The 17034-nt window shown below is 52.0% G+C and overlaps 1 protein-coding gene across 1 annotated transcript; it reads right to left on the reverse strand.

Moving 5' to 3' along the window:
* Nucleotides 1-12574: 12574 nt before the first annotated feature.
* LOC120653609 (serpin-Z2A-like) lies at nt 12575-16974 on the reverse strand. Its single transcript, XM_039931316.1, has 4 exons — nt 16888-16974; nt 13518-13946; nt 13382-13410; nt 12575-13253 (listed from the first exon to the last, which is right to left on the reverse strand). Exons 1-4 carry the CDS (start codon nt 16972-16974, stop codon nt 12575-12577), a joined length of 1224 nt encoding a protein of 407 aa, XP_039787250.1.
* Nucleotides 16975-17034: the final 60 nt, after the last annotated feature.

Below are 17034 nucleotides of genomic sequence, written 5' to 3' on the forward strand. Positions count from 1 at the left end.
AGTACATTTTGACCTGCCTCCGGATCCACGACCCTGCCATCTCGCTAGCCCCCGCCGTCGATGGTCCAGTGGCGGAGACGGAGGCCTCCGCTCGGGAAAGCGTGCGGGATGTCGTCGACTTCATAGCGGCTTATTTCAAGCGGGAGCCTGCAGATTCCTGAGCTGGACCATCACAGCAGGCGAACTTTTGTTTTTTGTGTTATGTAAAAACTTTGTACTTGTGGAAATTTTAATAGAAGAAAATTTCAACTTAGCTATTTGTCATTTGCTCTGGTTTGCGGTATGCAGTACCCCGGTGCCCTGGCCCCCTGGTAGATAGGTTCAGTTGTTAGAACCTATCTGCCATTCAAGCCGAGAAGACGCTCCAGACCCCCGTATGAGGTTGAGCAAGTGTCCTTGGGCATAGGTGTAGCATAGATTGCAAGTCAAACGAGCGACTTATTCCCTGTATAGCAGAAAAAACTGCAGAGAGGAAAATCAAAATCGCTGGGATGGTAGTAATGATACTGCAACTTAGCTGTTTGACGCATGCAGAATCGATCATTGGTGTCTGGCTCAAAGCAAACGCTCCGGGGGCCCTGGGAGACAGGCTTAGTTGTTTTGAGTCTGTCTACCACTGAGACTGGACCTCGATCTGCATGAAGCCTTAAAGCGGATGCCGGGACCCCCTGGTAGGTAGGCTCAATGGTTTGAGGCTAGCTACCACCAGTCAAGGCCTAACCTTCATACCACTCAAAGTCAAAGCTTAGTAGCAGGCCCGCGGGACTTATTCTGGACCGGCCCCCAAGCTAGTACGAGGTCTGGGGCTCCGGATACGCAGGTCCAGGTAGCTCAATGCTTGTTACCGAGTGGTGGAGTGTGTAGGCGTAGGGTACGGAACCAGGCTAAGGCGCTACACAGGGCTCCGGACCACTCCAGGAAACAAACACGACTTTACCGGACCTGGCTCCGACGTTCCGGACCCCTCCCTAGCAGTGGGTGAGGCCATTCTGTCGTAATCGATCCTTTGATATATGGAGCTGGACCTGTCGTGTAGGACTTAGGAAGCCATCCCTTGAGCTAGAACGAGGTCTGGGCCCCTAATTACCCAGCTCTAGGTACTAGAGCTCTCATTACAGGGTGGTGGAGTGTGTAGGCTTTGGGTACGGAACCGGCTAAACGGCTACACAGGACTCCGGACCACCCCAGGAAACAAGCACCCCTTCTCCAGAGCAGGCCCCTAGGGGTCCAGACCCCTCTTCCTGCAGCAAGGGGGTCCGGACCTGGACAGCAGTGCAGCAACTCAATACAGATCTTAGCTGTAGCGACAAGAGTGGAAGTCCACGCGGGGGTTAGAGAGGGAAAAGCTCGAGAATCGAAATGCGAAATAAAATTTTGACACAAAGACAGAACTGGGAGCAAATCTTTCCTTTGCAACTTGATATACATGGCTTGCGCGATGGATGCCAGAGGCCGGGTTTATGAGGGCGGACCTCTACCACTCTGGGCCGCGCGTTAATGATAGCCGATGGTGCGATGGATGCCAGAGACCGGGTTTATGAGGACGGACCCCCACCGCTCTGGACCGCACGCTAATTCTATCTTATTACAAAGGAAAAATTTATTTTTCTGCTCTGTCTAAGTGTAAAACTTACGCAGATGCTCTATGTTCCATGGGTTGGGTAGCAGCACCCCTTCTTATGTGGCAAGGCGAACGCATCCGGGCCGGCATACTTCTGTAACCTTGAAGGAACCCTCCCAGCTAGGGGAGAGTTTATGGAGCCCTGCTCGGTTCAGGATCCGCCTTAGGACGAGGTCCCCAGCCCGGAGCTCCCTACTGTGCACGAACCATTGATGATAGCGCCTGAGCGCCTAGTTGTAGCGTGCATTTCGGATTGCTGCTCGCCACCTTCGTTCATCAACGAAGTCCACATCGTCATGCCGTAGTTGTTCCTGCATGGATTCGTCAAAAGCCTGGACCCGTGGTGAGCCCAGGTGAATTTCCGGGGAAAGGCATACTTCAGCCCCGTAGACCAGAAAGAATGGGGTCTCCCCGGTGGCTCGGCTGGGTGTGGTCCAGTTGCCCCATAGTACGCACGGAAGCTCATCAACCCATTTTGCACCATGCTTCTTCAAGCAGTTATAGGTGCGGGTCTTGAGTCCCCTAAGGACCTCTGCATTCGCTCTCTCGACCTGTCCATTGATGCGGGGATGTGCCACGGACGCAAAGCATAGCTGGATGCCGATGTTCTTGCAGTACTCTTGGAAGAGTCTGCTTTTGAATTGGGTCCCGTTGTCCGCGATGATGCGGCTTGGGACGCCAAATCTGCACACAATGGACTTGAGAAATGCGACTGCTGATTTTTTGGTGATATTCACCACAGGGTTAACCTCCGGCCATTTTGTGAATTTGTCAATGGCGACGTAGAGGAACCGGTACCCGCCGACGGCCCGGGGGAACGGCCCCAGGATATCCACGCCCCATACGGCAAATGGCCATGAGGGCGGAATCATTTGCAGAGCTTGAGCCGGTGTGTGTATTTGCTTTGCATGGAACTGGCATGCTTTGCAGGACCTTACCAGCTCAGCCGCATCCTGGAGTATTGTCGGCCAGTAGAAGCCATGCCAAAAGGCCTTACCAACAAGCGTGCGAGATGAGGAATGACTTCCACACTCGCCTCCATGGATCTCCGCGAGCAACTCGCGGCCCTCTTCCTGGGAAATGCACCGCATGAGGATACCATTGGCGCCACAGTGGTAGAGATCCCCTTCTACCACCGCGTAGCGTTTAGCCAATCGTACTATGCGCTCAGCGGACACATCGTCATCAGGAAGGATATTGTCTTTCAGGTAGTCCCGGATCTCGGAGATCCATACATCGGGACATCCCTGAGTAGGTGGGAGTGGCGCTATGAGGTCTCCAGGGTCCTCAACAGCGCACACAACCCTGGGCGGCCACCACGGATGGAATGCCGCCAGGACTGTAACGTCCCACCTCCCCGAGGCCGGGCCCGCTTACATCTGGCTGCTTTCTAGGACATAGACTGTCTTCACAGGCCAACACCAGTCTTTTCTGCACACTTTGTCCTCACTCGTGCGCACCCGGGAAGAACTTCCTAGTCGGTCACCCATCCCCAAATTTCTCTGGGCCAACCACGCTTAATCTCGGAGTTCTTTGGAGACCGGCTTTCGGAAAAGAAGTTGCAACTTGTTGGTATGAGTATCCTATTAATCCTATTAACCCCTGGGCCGGGGTGTCACATGCTCACCCTCTTAAGAGACCGATGTCCTCGTCGGTCAATCCCAAGCCAGGAACGTCCTCTCTTGGCCACATCCCGTACGTCCAGTGCCAGCAGCCCATGTGCCACGTCCGTGCGTCCAGTGCCAACGGCACATCCCAGATGCCCGCGCACTGACCCGCCACGCGCCCGTGCACATGCCGGTGGCATCTGCGCCCCCACGCGCCCGTGCTCATGCCTCCGCACTTACGCCCATACGTGCCCATGAAACTACGAGAGTCGGCTCTGGTACCATTCTGTAACGTCCGGCCTCCCCGAGGCCGGGCCCGCTTACATCTGGCTTCTTTCTAGGACATAAACTGTCCTCACAGGCCAACACCAGTCTTTTCTGCACACTTTGTCCTCACTCGTGCGCACCCGGGAAGAACTTCCCGGTCGGTCACCCATCCCCAAATTTCTTCGAGCCAAGTACGCTTAACCTCGGAGTTATTTGGAGACTGGCTTCCGGAAAAGAAGTTGCAACTTGTTGGTATGAGTATCCTATTAATCCTATTAAGCCCTGGGCCGGGGTGTCACAGGGACCGCTAGCTTCGAGGTGCTAGCTTGATCCTCTTCACCCAGTTCGGCAGGCTGGGCGGTAGGTCTCAGCAGCCGTCTTTCGAAGACGCCCTCGGGCACGGATGCCCAGGTAGATGCTCTCGCGGAGATATCATCTGCTGCTGAGTTGAATTCACGGGGAACATGTTGCAGTTCCAAGGCATCGATGTCCTTCTCGAGCTTCCTCACGTGAATGAGGTATGCCGCGAGCTGGGGATTGTTGCAGCTACAATCCCCCCGGACCTGCTTAATGATTAGCTGAGAATCTCCCTTCACCAGGAGCTGTCGGACCCCTAGAGACAGGGCTTGTGTCAGGCCAAAGATCAAAGCTTCCTACTTTGCCATGTTGTTGGTGGCCTTGAACTCAAGGTGCACCATGTACTTCAGCTAATCTTCGTTTGGGTCAATGAGGACCACACCAGCTCCAGCCCACTGCTTGCGGACGGACCCGTCGAAGAAGAGTGTCCAGTGGGGCTCGGTGAAGACTGGTGTCCTAACTTCCGGCTCCGGGGGTCTGGCGTTGAGGTCCGGACCCCCTGAATTGATTGGGGAATGAGTCCATTCTGCTATGAAATCAGCCAGGATTTGGCTTTTGACTGCATGGCGGGGCAGGAAGTTCAGCTGAAACTCAGCCAACTCTGCTGCCCACTTGGCAATATTGCCCATGGCATTGGAGTTGTGTAGGATCGCTCTCAACGGATAAGCGGTCACTACGACAACTCTGTGTGCCTGAAAATAGTGGCGCAGTTTCCTGGACGTAATAAGTATGGCATAGATAAGCTTATGCGTCTCAAGATACCTGGCCTTTGTCTCGTGGAGGACTTCGCTGACGTAGTAGACTGGCTTCTAGATGGTCCGGAACCTGGCCACCGGGTCCGGCTCGCCCTTATCCACCACGTCGGGTCCTTGGGCCCCCAGCGGTTCTGGGTTCCCACTGGGTCGAGGCTCCTCCGGACCCCCTTGTTCAGGGTCTGGACCTTCAAACAGAGGAGTGGCTGCCGGACCACCATGTCCGTGGTCCGGCTCACCATCCTTGGCCGGGGAGACCCTGGTGTCCCCCTGGCGAGCTTGCTCCGTCCTCTCGGCGACCAGCACCATGCTGACCGCTTCTGCAGACACAACAAGATATAAAAACAACGTCTCACCTGGCTCTGGAGCCACCAATACTGGCAGTGAGGTGAGGTGCTGCTTCAGCTCCTGGAAGGCTTGTTCAGCTTCTTCAGTCCATGAGAATGGACCGGACTTCCTCAATAGCTTGAAGAAGGGGAGGGTCCTCTCAGCCAGCCTCGAAATGAAGCGGCTAAGAGCGGCCAGAGATCCAGTAAGCTTCTGGACGTCCTTGATGCGGCCAGGAGGCCTCATCGCCTCGATCGCCTTGATCTTGGCTGGGTTTGCCTCGATGCCTCGATGTGAGACCAGGAAACCCAGCAGCTTCCCTGTCGAGACGTCGAAAATGCACTTCTCGGGATTCAGCTTCGTGCGTGTGGCGCGCAGTCGGTCGAAGATGAGGGACAGGTCCTCAACTAGTGTTGACCCTACCTTAGTCTTGACTACAATATCATCGACATACACCTCAACTATATCTCTAATTAGATTACAAAAAGTTTTGTTCATAGCTCGCACAAACGTGGGTAAGGCATTCCGCAGACCATATGGCAAGACAATATAGCAATAAAGTCCAACCACTGTTACAAAAGCAGTATGTTTCCTATCCTCTCTAGACATCTGAATCTGGTGGAAACTAGAGTATGCATCTAGAAAAGACAAAAGGTCACACTCGGAGGTGGAGTCCACAATCTGATCGATATGTGGAAGATGATAGGGGTCTCTAGGACATGCCTTGTTGAGGCTGGTGTAGTCGATGCACATCCGAAGCATCATGTTGGCCTTTGGGACGACGACCGGGTTGGCCAACCACTCGGGGTGGTGGACCTCCTCAATGAAGCCAGCGTGTAGCAGCTTGCGGACTTCTTCACGGATGAAGGTCTGCCGCTCCACGGACTGCTTCCGAGGTTTCTGGCGTACCGGCGTGGCGTCAGGGTAGATCCTCAGATGGTGCTCGATCACTTCCCTGGGGATCCCGGGCATCTGTGACGGTTCCCAGGCGAACACGTCCACATTTGCCCAGAGGAAAGTGATGAGCGCATCTTCCTATTTCTCCTCCAGGTTTTCCGCGATGCGGGTGGTCCTGGAGGAGTCCGCTCCGATCTGCACGGTCTTCACGGGTACATTATCCGGATCAGACGGCTGAACCTTAGGTGCCTTTGCAGGCGTCTTGGCTCGCGAGGTGGATGGGTCCTCCTCAGAACGTGCAGCCTCTGCCGCCAGAGCATGCAGTTTCTCAACTGCAGCGATGGCAGCGGTGCGGTCACCCCGCACGGTGAGGACACCGGTAGGGGAAGGCGTCTTCAGGATCAAATACCCGTAATGGGCAATGGCCATGAAGCGGTAGAGAGCCGGCCTGCCAATGATGGCATTGAACGAGAGGTTCACCTCCGCAACATCGAACTGGACGCTCTCTGTGCGGAAGTTCTCCTCGGTCCCGAACGTAACCGGCAGAGTGATGCTCCCCAGAGGGAACACCGGATGTGGGCCCGCTCAGGAGAATGGGAGAGAGGGAGTCAGCTAGGACTCCGGGATCTGCAGCTGCTTGAACGCTGCATAGCTGGTGACGTTGAGGCCAGCCCCACCGTCAATCAGCACGTGATAGAGCCTGATGTTGGCTATAATAGGGGCGGTGACTAGAGGTAGTACACCAGCCCCGGCCATGTTCTCCGGGCAGTCAGATGGCCCGAAGGAGATGGTGGTGTTCCTCCACCTGTGGTGCGGCGCCGCTTCGGGACCCCCGGCTTCGCCGAAAGGACCTCTCGGTGAAGGGTCTTCACGTCCCACCGGGAGACAAGCTCCCAACTCCCGCCGTACATTACGTACAACTTCTTGCGGCGCTCCTCATTGTCAGAGTCGGAGTTGTCGTGGTTGTAAACACCCTTCAGCTCCCGAGCGGGGGATTGGTACCACAGCTCCTTCTCCCCGGCAGCGGTCTCACTATCGGAGGCTTTCTCCTTGCCAGACCGCTGGCGAGGAGGGGGTGAGCCATCCTTGGAGGCCTGTTCACGCCGCCCACTGACTCGCTTCGCGAGTTTCTGGATCTCGCGGCAGTCAACGGCACTGTGGCGAGCGGTGGGATGATCTGGGCATGAACCTCCGTTACCACCTTGCAGGCGCGGGCGTTTTCTATGCGCATTCTGGCCCCCAGCCGCTGCCGCAGCAGCTGGTGCCGTTGCTGTAGCGACTGGGCCGCCGAGATGTGGCTCCCCGCGACCCCGGTTCTTGTTCTTCTTTTTCTTGCCACCGCCCTGGACGGTAGCTCCGGAACCACCAGCCTTGGCATCTCCGTCTTGGATGGCTGAGTGCCATGCGTAGCCCTCAGCGGCCCTGGCACACTTGTCAGCCAGGGAGAAAAGTGTGGTAACGCTTTTCACCTCGTGCGTCGCCAGTTTCTCGAGCATCTTCTCATCACGTACCCCCTAATGGAAAGCAGTAATGATAGATGCGTCAGAGATACGAGGAATGGTACCCCGTACCTTGGTGAAGCGCGAGATGAATGTCTGGTGGTGTGCAAACGCATAGCCGGGTGGCGTAGTGCACCCGCATAAACTCAAAGAGTGAGTACTCGGGGGTTAGCTAGGATTAGTCCAATCTCGGTGGAAGAACGCGATGAACACAGCAGTTTAGAGTGATTCGGGCCGCCGGAGCATAATACCCTACATCCACTGTGTGTTGTCTTGCTTGTGCTCTCAAGAGGTTGAGAGCAGGGTTGTTCGGCGTGAAACCGAGCTTGTGTTGTGAGAGTCTTGACGTGTCTGGCCTTCCCTTGGCCTTAGCTAAGTCTAGAGTGTGCAGCGAGCGCCTCCCTTTTATATCTCAAGGGAGGTGCGTACATGGCCGTTGAGTCCCCGACAGGTGGGCCCAACGATGTAGTATAAAATAACATACTGTACAGACATCATGGTGTTGCAGGCGACGAAGATCTCATTCTTGGATTTCCTTGCTCTGTCTGTGGGAATCTCCCGTCCGGCATAGTCATGCCCTGTCTTGTCGAAACGGCGCCAGGGTGTAGCTTGCAGCGTTGCCTGCAGCGTAGCTGAACGGGCCGTGTAGCTTGCGGCGTAGGCGGTATGATGAAAAGGTGTTGTGCCGTTGTATCCATTTAATGCGGCAGACGGGCTCTGCGCGGCTGCGGCGCATGCGGCTGCACTGTGTACCTCGGTAATATGCAGACTACAGTGAGGCCTGACAAAGGCTGCCCCGCGTGCCGCGGCGGTAGAGCACGCCTCAACCACCAGCATTGAATGCGGTGGGTGGGCGAGTCTTCCAGTGGAAGACTCGTGCCCGTGCCTGCGCCTGCGCTTGAGGGACACGTGGCGCCCCCGGACCCCCTCCCCCCGGCGGTATGTTGGTTCTATGCACGTGGGAGGTCCGGACGGTCGCGGGGGGGGGTCTGGGGTCCGAGCTCTCGGCTGTTGGTGCGGAGCTTCCCTTCCTTAGGGACACGTGGCGTCACCGGACCCGTCCCAGAGCGGGGAGCGGGTCCGGGGCTGTTGGCCCGGTGAGGTAAGAGCCTGACCCGTGGGGCCCGGCTGCTCCGCCCCTTATGGCGTAATTACGGATGACTACGCGAGTCCTGCCTTGCTGCAGTAGGAGTGGGTATCCCTGCTACAGGGTATCGACAGTGGCCCCCGGGCCCATCTCGGGAGAGGCGACGAATCCGCAGGTGGGGCCACTACTGTGATTTGGCTCTGCATAACTTGAAGCCTCTAGTGTTAGACTATGCACACTACAGGAGTCTTGTCCGGCTTTGACCATCCATCGGGTTTTTCGCTGCCTCGTCACATCGCAGGGGAGGGAGGAGAGAGAGAGAGAGAGCCTGGTGGGGGAGATTAGAAAAGAGAGAAAAAAAGGAATGAAAAAGAAAATTGAGGAAAGAAAAAAAAGAAAATATATGTTGATGAAATGAGATGGTAGTTGGAGTTGGTTGAATAAAATATGTGGTAGTTGGTATAGAGGGAGATATAGAGTATGGATTGGTGCGGAAGAACTGGATATAGAGGAGAAAATCTTGATGATCAGGATATAATATTCCTTTTAGATGATGAATTTAGAGTATAATGAGTGCGGATAGCCTCACCGACCGGTCGCTCCCCACGACGCCTAGTCCCCTGAACCCTAAAACGCTGAACCATACACGCTTAGTTCCTGACCCCGCCCACAACTTGATTTTTCGGCCGGTTGCTCCCAGGCTCGACCAAGACTGCAGTTACACATCTATCTATCTATACTATAAGGATCCAAAATAATTGAATTTCACCTCCACTTCAAATATTCCCCATACCCCTCACAGCTAGGACGGCTTGTTAGGCTGGTGATTTCAAAAGTTTTGAGGCGTTGATGAAAACCACTATTTCTAAAATGGTTCTGCCTATCTATCTCTACTATAAGGATCTAAAATAATTGAATTTCACCTCCACTTAAATATTCCCCCATACCCCTCACAGCCAGGTCGGTTGTCAGGCCGGTGATTGCAAAAGTTTTGAAACGTTGATGAAAACCACCATTTCTAAAATGCTTCTGCCTATTTGGTGCTTCTTTTTTCACCAAGCTTTTTCTTACCCACCCACCTATACACAAAATTGTTTTCTTGTTTAGTTCCAAGCTCATCAGCAAGCGATGCTGATGCTGCTTTCCATATTTGCTTCTTTCCATCCAATCATCCTCATACAAGTTCGGGTGTGTAATTTCCTCTTGTATTTGGAGCTGCTTCAAAGAGGCGCTGGGGTGGGTTAGATTGCCTACTAGTCTGAATGATTTCTTCAGGGGTGGCTTCCCTTAGCCAGGATGTGCTGATTATGACCTGAGGGGTGTTTAGTTGGTGAAAAAGTTTGGATTTGGGTACTATATCACATTTCGTTGTTATTTAATAATTAATGTCCAATTATGAATTAATTAGGCTTAAAAGATTCATCTCGTTCTAATCAGTTAAACTGTGTAATTAGTTATTTTTTCAATTGCATTTAATATTTCATGTATGTGTTCGAAAATTCGATGTGATGGGTACTGCAGAAATTTTTTTGGGAACTAAACACCCCCTGAAGCTGTTTTTGTTTGCTACTGTTGCCTGGATGCTTTGGGTGTGCAGAAATAAAAACTCGGCCCGCGGGGGAATGACCGCCCCCGCGGTATTGTGTGATAGAGAAGACCGTCTCACACTGGCCAAGAAAATCCCCGAACCCCTGCTCCACCCTTACACAGCGGCACCGTAGCCCATGTGAGACAACCACGACCGGGGCCGGCCTTAGACCTGTGCTTTGTCACTAAGGGGCAGACGAGGGGTTTTTTTTTAAAATCAACTTGAAATTCGCTTCTACGGGAAGTCGAACCCAGGACCTAAGGAGTGCCGCTGGGTTCCTCTAACCAACTCAGCTAGAGGCCCTTTGGCGTGTGCAGAAATAAGATTGTGATAGAAAAAAAAAGTTTTCTTCCTATGCAATTGATATCATGTTCAAATCTGATTTTTTTTCGCGAACGTGCCCAAGAGGATAGAAGAAAGTTTTGTACATCAACCGATTACATAAAAGGGAAACGGCCTCCCCTAGTGTTGTAGTGGTCTATTACACTTGAACTATTTCGCGACCTACCGACCTCCCAAAAGCAGCAGCCACCGGAACCAAGTGATGATACCCTGCCTGGCTCCAACAAACAATCTCATCCGAAGTGAGTGCTACCATATCAGTAATAGTATGCACTCTCTGATCAAAAGTTCTTCGAGTACGTTCCTTCCACAAATGCCAACTTGTTAGGATGACCATGGAGTGAAAACATTTCCGTTGAGGCTTAGTCAACCTTTTATGTTCTGCAGACCACCAGTCTACAAAGGGGGTGTTTAGTTGGTGAAAAAGTTTAGGTTTGGCTACTGTAGCACATTTCGTTGTTATTTGACAATTAATGTCCAATCATGAATTAATTAGCATCATTAGATTCATCTCGTAGGAATCAGTTAGACTATATAATTAGTTATTTTTTCAACTGTATTTAATGTTTCATGCATGTGTCCGAAAATTCGATGTGACAGGTACTGTGCAAACTTTTTTCGGAACTAAACGCAGCCAAAAGAAAGCCAGTCGGCAGTAGGAGCCCGGTGCTGCCAACCGAGCTTGAGAAAGATCCTGTACAAAAGTTCCCTTGAAAAAAATGCAGCCGATCAATAGATGATCAATGTGGGGGGGGGGGGGGTCCTGCTGCACGCTGAAGACCATCGGAAACTGGGTGAAACAAGAAATTGCTTGGCGAATTGGACGAGGCGCGCGCCTCGCTCCCAAGATAGTAAGATACGACAGCAGGCCGTTGAAGCCTTTTTCTGAATTCTGTTTAGTCTTGGACTCGTAGCAGTTTCAGTTTTCTGTTGTTCTAGGTGACTCTTTGGTAAGCTGGTATCCCCAGCAAATCTTTGTGCCGAAAATGTTTTATTGGTTTCTATAAAAGCAGGATATGTTCTGGTTTAAAAAAATTCATCCTCATGCAAGCGACGTTTGTACCGAAAATGTTTTATTTGTTTCTATAAAAGCAGGATCTCTTCTGGTTTTTAAAAAAATCATCCTCATACAAGCGACGTTGATGCTACTTTCCATATTTGTTGCTTTCTATCCAATCATCCACGTATTTTTCTCCCGCACCATTGTCCACTGCTGCTGCTACTGATTCGCCGCCGAGTTCGAAAGCATGCTGCGCCCCGGCATCGTCGCTGTGCTCCACTCACGCTGCATCGCCGGCCTCCTTGCCAACGCCTCCCGCACTCCTTCGGCCTCTTGCACGCTAGCTCTGCATCGGCGTGCGCCTCGGCCAGGACCCAGGAGGTGGCCTCGCTGCCCTAGGCCAGGGTCGCCGACGCCATCAACATCGACCTCGCCGGCTCGCCCCCGCACATCCAACACGGCTGATACTGACCGGACCGCTTGCACGCGCTGCGCCCCGGCGGCATCGCCGTGCTCCACGTCGCGCTACACCGCCGCGGGGTTAGGTACTCCGTCATGGATCAATCTGCTCGACGTCCAGGGCCTTGTCAGCCTCTTCGGGGCTGCAATGTCGTCAGGGTCTCCAAGGTCGACGCCTTCGGCCGGCCTCCTTGCCAACGTCTCTCGCACGCTCTGCGCCGGCGCGTGCCTCAGCCAGGAGGTGGCCTCACTACGATCTGTCAGGGTCGCCGATGCCGTCGGCATCGACCTCACCCCGGCGCTAGCTGCCGCTCGTCGTCGGTCAGTATGTTCCTGTTCTTTTGCTTCGAAGTTGTCATTTATCGTTTTTGGTTTTTTTGTGTTGTTGTAGCCTCGTAGGTTCGCCAAGTAGTTCCAGCCTTGTGTTAAGGATATGGATCCGACGTTAATTACTAACCAGACGAAAACACGAAAATATAGCCGATCTAATACTGAACAAATTGGTAATATATGTATATGTGGCTATATGCATGTGATTGGTTTTACTTGTACTTATTTTACTTTCAACACAGGTGAAGAAAATATTGATCCTACTGAACAAGCCCATCAGAAGAGGCGTTAGAAATATGCAAGTTTACTTGAGGAGGAGAAGGAAAGGAGGCGTGCAATGGTGAGAGAGAAATTTAATCGTCGGAAAGGCAAAATACAAAATTTAGACTCTTGATGTTCAGAATTATAAAACGATAGAACTTCCCCAACACATTTACGACTCTAATGTTTTGACGTCGGGTCGAGGACGTGTCCCATGAAGACGACGGTAGCAGATACCTCCTCCACCACAAAGAACGCAAATGGATGGTCCGCGACAAAGTTCACAGGGGTAGTATAACTTAGCAACGTCACCACGCAGGCAGTGGAGGCCGCTGCTTCTGTCCCCTCCTCGTCCACCTCGATGACCGCCTTGTGGAACACATGCTCCAATACCAGAGGCCGGTCATCACCCTCGAGCATGTCTTTCAGGTCCGCCCTGCCTGGGTCAAAGGCAGCTTGCACCCCCATGGCCTCAAGAACGCCATTGATTCGGCTGGAGAAGGAGAGCTTGAACTTGGGCAGCCGCACCTCGCTGGTATCGCAGCGATCCTTCGGCAGGTGGTCCCAGAGGAAGTTGGGGCGGGAGGCAATCTTGTCCATGAGCCCAGGTAGGCCGTCACGGGCGTCGGGGAGGAAGACGCACATCGAAAACCGTGGCCCCTCCTTGCCTTGCTGCTTGCTTCCGCGCCCACCGAGATACCGCTCCTGCCCGTGGGGCAGCCGGTACGGCAGGTACGCTAGCTTGAGCACCTTGAAGCCTCGGTGAGTGGCGACCGCCTGATCCTTCTGGGCGCGCATGAACTGGGCTCGCACTGTGCCGCCGTCGAGGAGGTGGAACTGCCTGGTCTCCGTGCCCTCCCTGTCGAATGGCATGACCACATGCCCTTGAAGTAGATGGCGTTGGCCACCACGAGGCTGGACTCAGACGTCACGGAACCAGGAGGAAGAATCGATGTGATGAGATCCTTGGTGGCTTTAGACACCCACCTGTTGATTCTCTTTCTTGACTTCTCTGGCTGCAATGCAGGCATCGTTTACAGGGTTCAGAATTTCAGATCGATCGATCGATCGGTTAGCGCGGACGCACAGTCTAATTAATTCAGGATGCGTCTTACGATCTCACCTTTTTGAAGAAATCGGCAGAGCGCGTCTCGGCCTTGTAGGATTCCACGGCGGCTGCGAGGTAGCCCGGCTTCAGCGCCACCGTCTTCTCGCGCCAGAGCCCGCACGCGAAGGCGACAAGCGGGCCGCCGTCGCGGGACCCGGATTGTTCCGCGAGGGCGCGCTCCGGCACGTCGCGGGCGAACGCCGCGAGCTCGTCGCGCGACGCCGCGCCGAGCAGGGCGAGGAGCTCGTCCAGGGTGGTGCCGCGCGCCCCGGCCGCCACCAGGGACAGCGCGGTGTAGATGGACACCGGCGAGAAGACGAGGTTCTGGTTCTGGTTGCCACCGTCGTCGGCATCGCCCACGGCGAGGCGCTTCGCCAGGCGGAGCGCGAACGCCGTCAGGCCGGAGCCAGCACCCCTGCGTGCCTTCTTGCTAGGCCTCGCCTCCTCTTACATGGTGTCGTGCGTCCTAGGGTTCTCGGACTTGGATGGAAGCAAGCAAAGGCGGCGCACGGTTGATTTATATAAGTCATGGACTCATTCAATTGGAAATCTAACATAGAGCGTGTTTGGATCCAAGAGTTATAGCTATTTTTAGTTTAAAATAGTCTAAAATAGCTTAAAATCTCCAAACATGAGGGCTAATTCTTGGCTATTTGCAAATAATCTATCTCAAAAAACTATCCCACCTAAAAGGTGATTATTTTGGCTATTTCAGGTGGAGCCCACCATAAATAAGAGAGGTAATAGGGCTCCAATGATTGGGAAAATGTGTTTCAAAAACTAAATAGCTCTTGGATCCAAACATGTCAAAGGCTATTTTATTGGAGGGCTATTTGCTTGAGCTAATTAGCTCTAGCTCAAATAGCTCTAGCCCTTGGATCCAAACACGACCATAGTGACATATATATACTAGATATTCAAACGGAAATATTTTTACTATTGCGTGCAATGCACGGAAAAGATTGCAAAATGCAAAGAAAAGATCGCATACTATCTACACTATAAATCAAGGACACCACTAATTTACAGCCGACGTGCCGTGTGGCTAGCCCGTTGTGCATGCATGTGAGGATAGGGAGAGAGAGAAAAACGCATGCATGCACATAATTTTAAAATAAAAAATATCACAATTTTAAAATTGAGCATCAAAATCAAAATCCGATTACACACAGTTATGTAAGGTTCAAAACAAGATCTCACACCACTATATTTGATGACATAGTTTTTTGAGAGAAAATATGTTTTCATGTATTCTAATTTGCTTATGATGTTTGCAAAATTGCTTATGGGTTTATGGAATTTTGTTTCGTATGCCTGAGTTCAGTTAAGTGGATATTGGTGTTCATGTTGTGCTATTTGGTGTTATTAGTGGACACTGGTAAACAATTTTGTTAGATAGGTGAACGTTGATTGCGTGATCAATAATAGGCAACTTTACTGGATCGTTTAAGCATTTTAACTAATTTATTTTGATATTTTTCTATTGTACATAAAGCAATTTATGTGTTTTGAAAAATATTGTAGAAACGTATTCAACTAGGGTCTTGTTTTGAATGTTTCTTCGAAAGAGATATAATTGTGCAATCGAAATTTAAATTTGATGGATGGTTTAAGAACTACAACTTTTTTAAGTTTGGAATCGTTTCCAAGTGCCATAGGTGAGGAGGGTCAATATAGGCTGTTGTGCAATATCACAAACGTATGGCTGGCCGTATTAAATTCACTACATAAATCTATGCTAGAAAAATAAAAAATAACTCAAAAAAAATTTCTCACTAGAATTGGGTTCGTGTTACCCCTTACGCTGGATTCACCTATCAGAATCGAGGGAGGTTGATAGCGGTTGATCTACAAAAAAACAGATTTTTTTTTATTACTACGTGATCTTCTACGCGCCTGCTGGACCCGTCCGAAATATTGGATCGTGAGAAGCTAAGATCAGCCACCGATAAGACTGGGCAAATTATCCAAAACCCGAAGCCCAAACCCAAGAAACCCGAACCCAAAAAACCCGAACACTATTTCGGGTAGTAAGTCACGGTACCCGAAATCATTATAGATAATTCGGGTTTAGCATCCCAGTACCCGAAATACCCGAAATTACACGAGGCCTACATAATTCTCTAACTTCTTAACAGCCAAACCAGCGCACTACCAGTCTACCACCTTGTCCTCCGCGGCCCACGAAGCCAAGCATTTTGCCTACCGTCAGCCCGTCATCCATTCCCATTCCCTCCGTTCACCACCCATCGAAAGGCAAAAATATCTAGCGTGTGTACTTCTCTTCTCCCTCAATCCGTCTCTATTCTCTCGCCCTCTCGAACTCTCTGTCTCTCTCTCCGGCCTCCGAATCCTTCTCCGGCCCTGTGCTGCCCAACTGCCTCCACGCCGCCACCTCTGAGTGCCTGCTGCCTGCGCCCCCACATGTGCCCTGCCGCATCCTCACGGCCACTGGACCAGGCTGTTCCGCTGTTGTGACGCACGCCGTGCCCCCAAGCTGGAGATCCGGAGCTTGGCAACTCAATGCGGGGCCCAAGTTCGTTGCCTATCCAAGCCATCGCCTCGTCACACACTCGAGCTCACCGTTGTCCGTCAGCAGTAATCGCTCGATCTGAGTTTAGTTTATGCAGATCTGTGTGGTGTTTGTCAGGTATTTCGGGCATATCCGAACCCGAACCCAAAATATCGGGTACCCGAATCGTCGGGTATCATTTTCTTTCAACAAATTTCGGGTTTAAGTTTTGAAAACCCGAATTTTAGGAAACCCGAAAAACCCGCCCCGAAATTTTCGGGTTACTCGAATGCCCACCCATAGCCACCAATACCGGGTTCATAGTCTGCAGCAAATATTGATTGGTTGGCATGCTCCCCCGCTCTCTAGCACCGCACCGCAAGCGCGCTCGCGCCAACCAGGTTCGACGAGAAATCTATGTATATATTTGCTGAAAATTTTCACATGTTTTTCGAAGGTTAAGTTTTCCATTGGGATCCTTGCTTCTTTGAGGGGCTTGGATCATTTGGTACCTGATAATATTTACCACTTCATCTATGGGCTCTTTTGCTTTTCCTGCCCTTGTTTTCTTGATGATAATGAAAGATTTGCATCCGTCAGTTAACGTTCTATTACTTCAAAAAAAAACTTCAAAAACGTTCCATTGCTCGTCGGAACCCAATGCGCACGTGCAACTCAGCCAATGTGCACTGGGCCTGTGAGCAGGAGACCTCGCTCTGTACATGGTCCGGTTTCAAACCGGGCAACCCGTGTAACCAGCCCATATTAAACCGCTCGTGGAGACCATGTACGGGTTGGTTTGAGTCCGGATTGAACCGCGGAACCCGTCCCTTGTCCACGACTTGCATTCGCCCCCATCCACGCATGACGCACCTGCTCAGTGAAGAGCAAGTGGGCGGTAGCGGCCGCGTGGATGTGCTTCTGCTCGGCACGGTTTAAACTGGTAACCGTCCAACCCATGGGTTCCTAAACCGTCAATTGGGCTCCCAAACAATTTGGGTTGGTTTATAACCAAAAACC

The sequence above is a fragment of the Panicum virgatum genome, chromosome 1N, assembly GCF_016808335.1.
Source record: "Panicum virgatum strain AP13 chromosome 1N, P.virgatum_v5, whole genome shotgun sequence".
In the NCBI taxonomy this organism is placed as follows: domain Eukaryota; kingdom Viridiplantae; phylum Streptophyta; class Magnoliopsida; order Poales; family Poaceae; genus Panicum; species Panicum virgatum.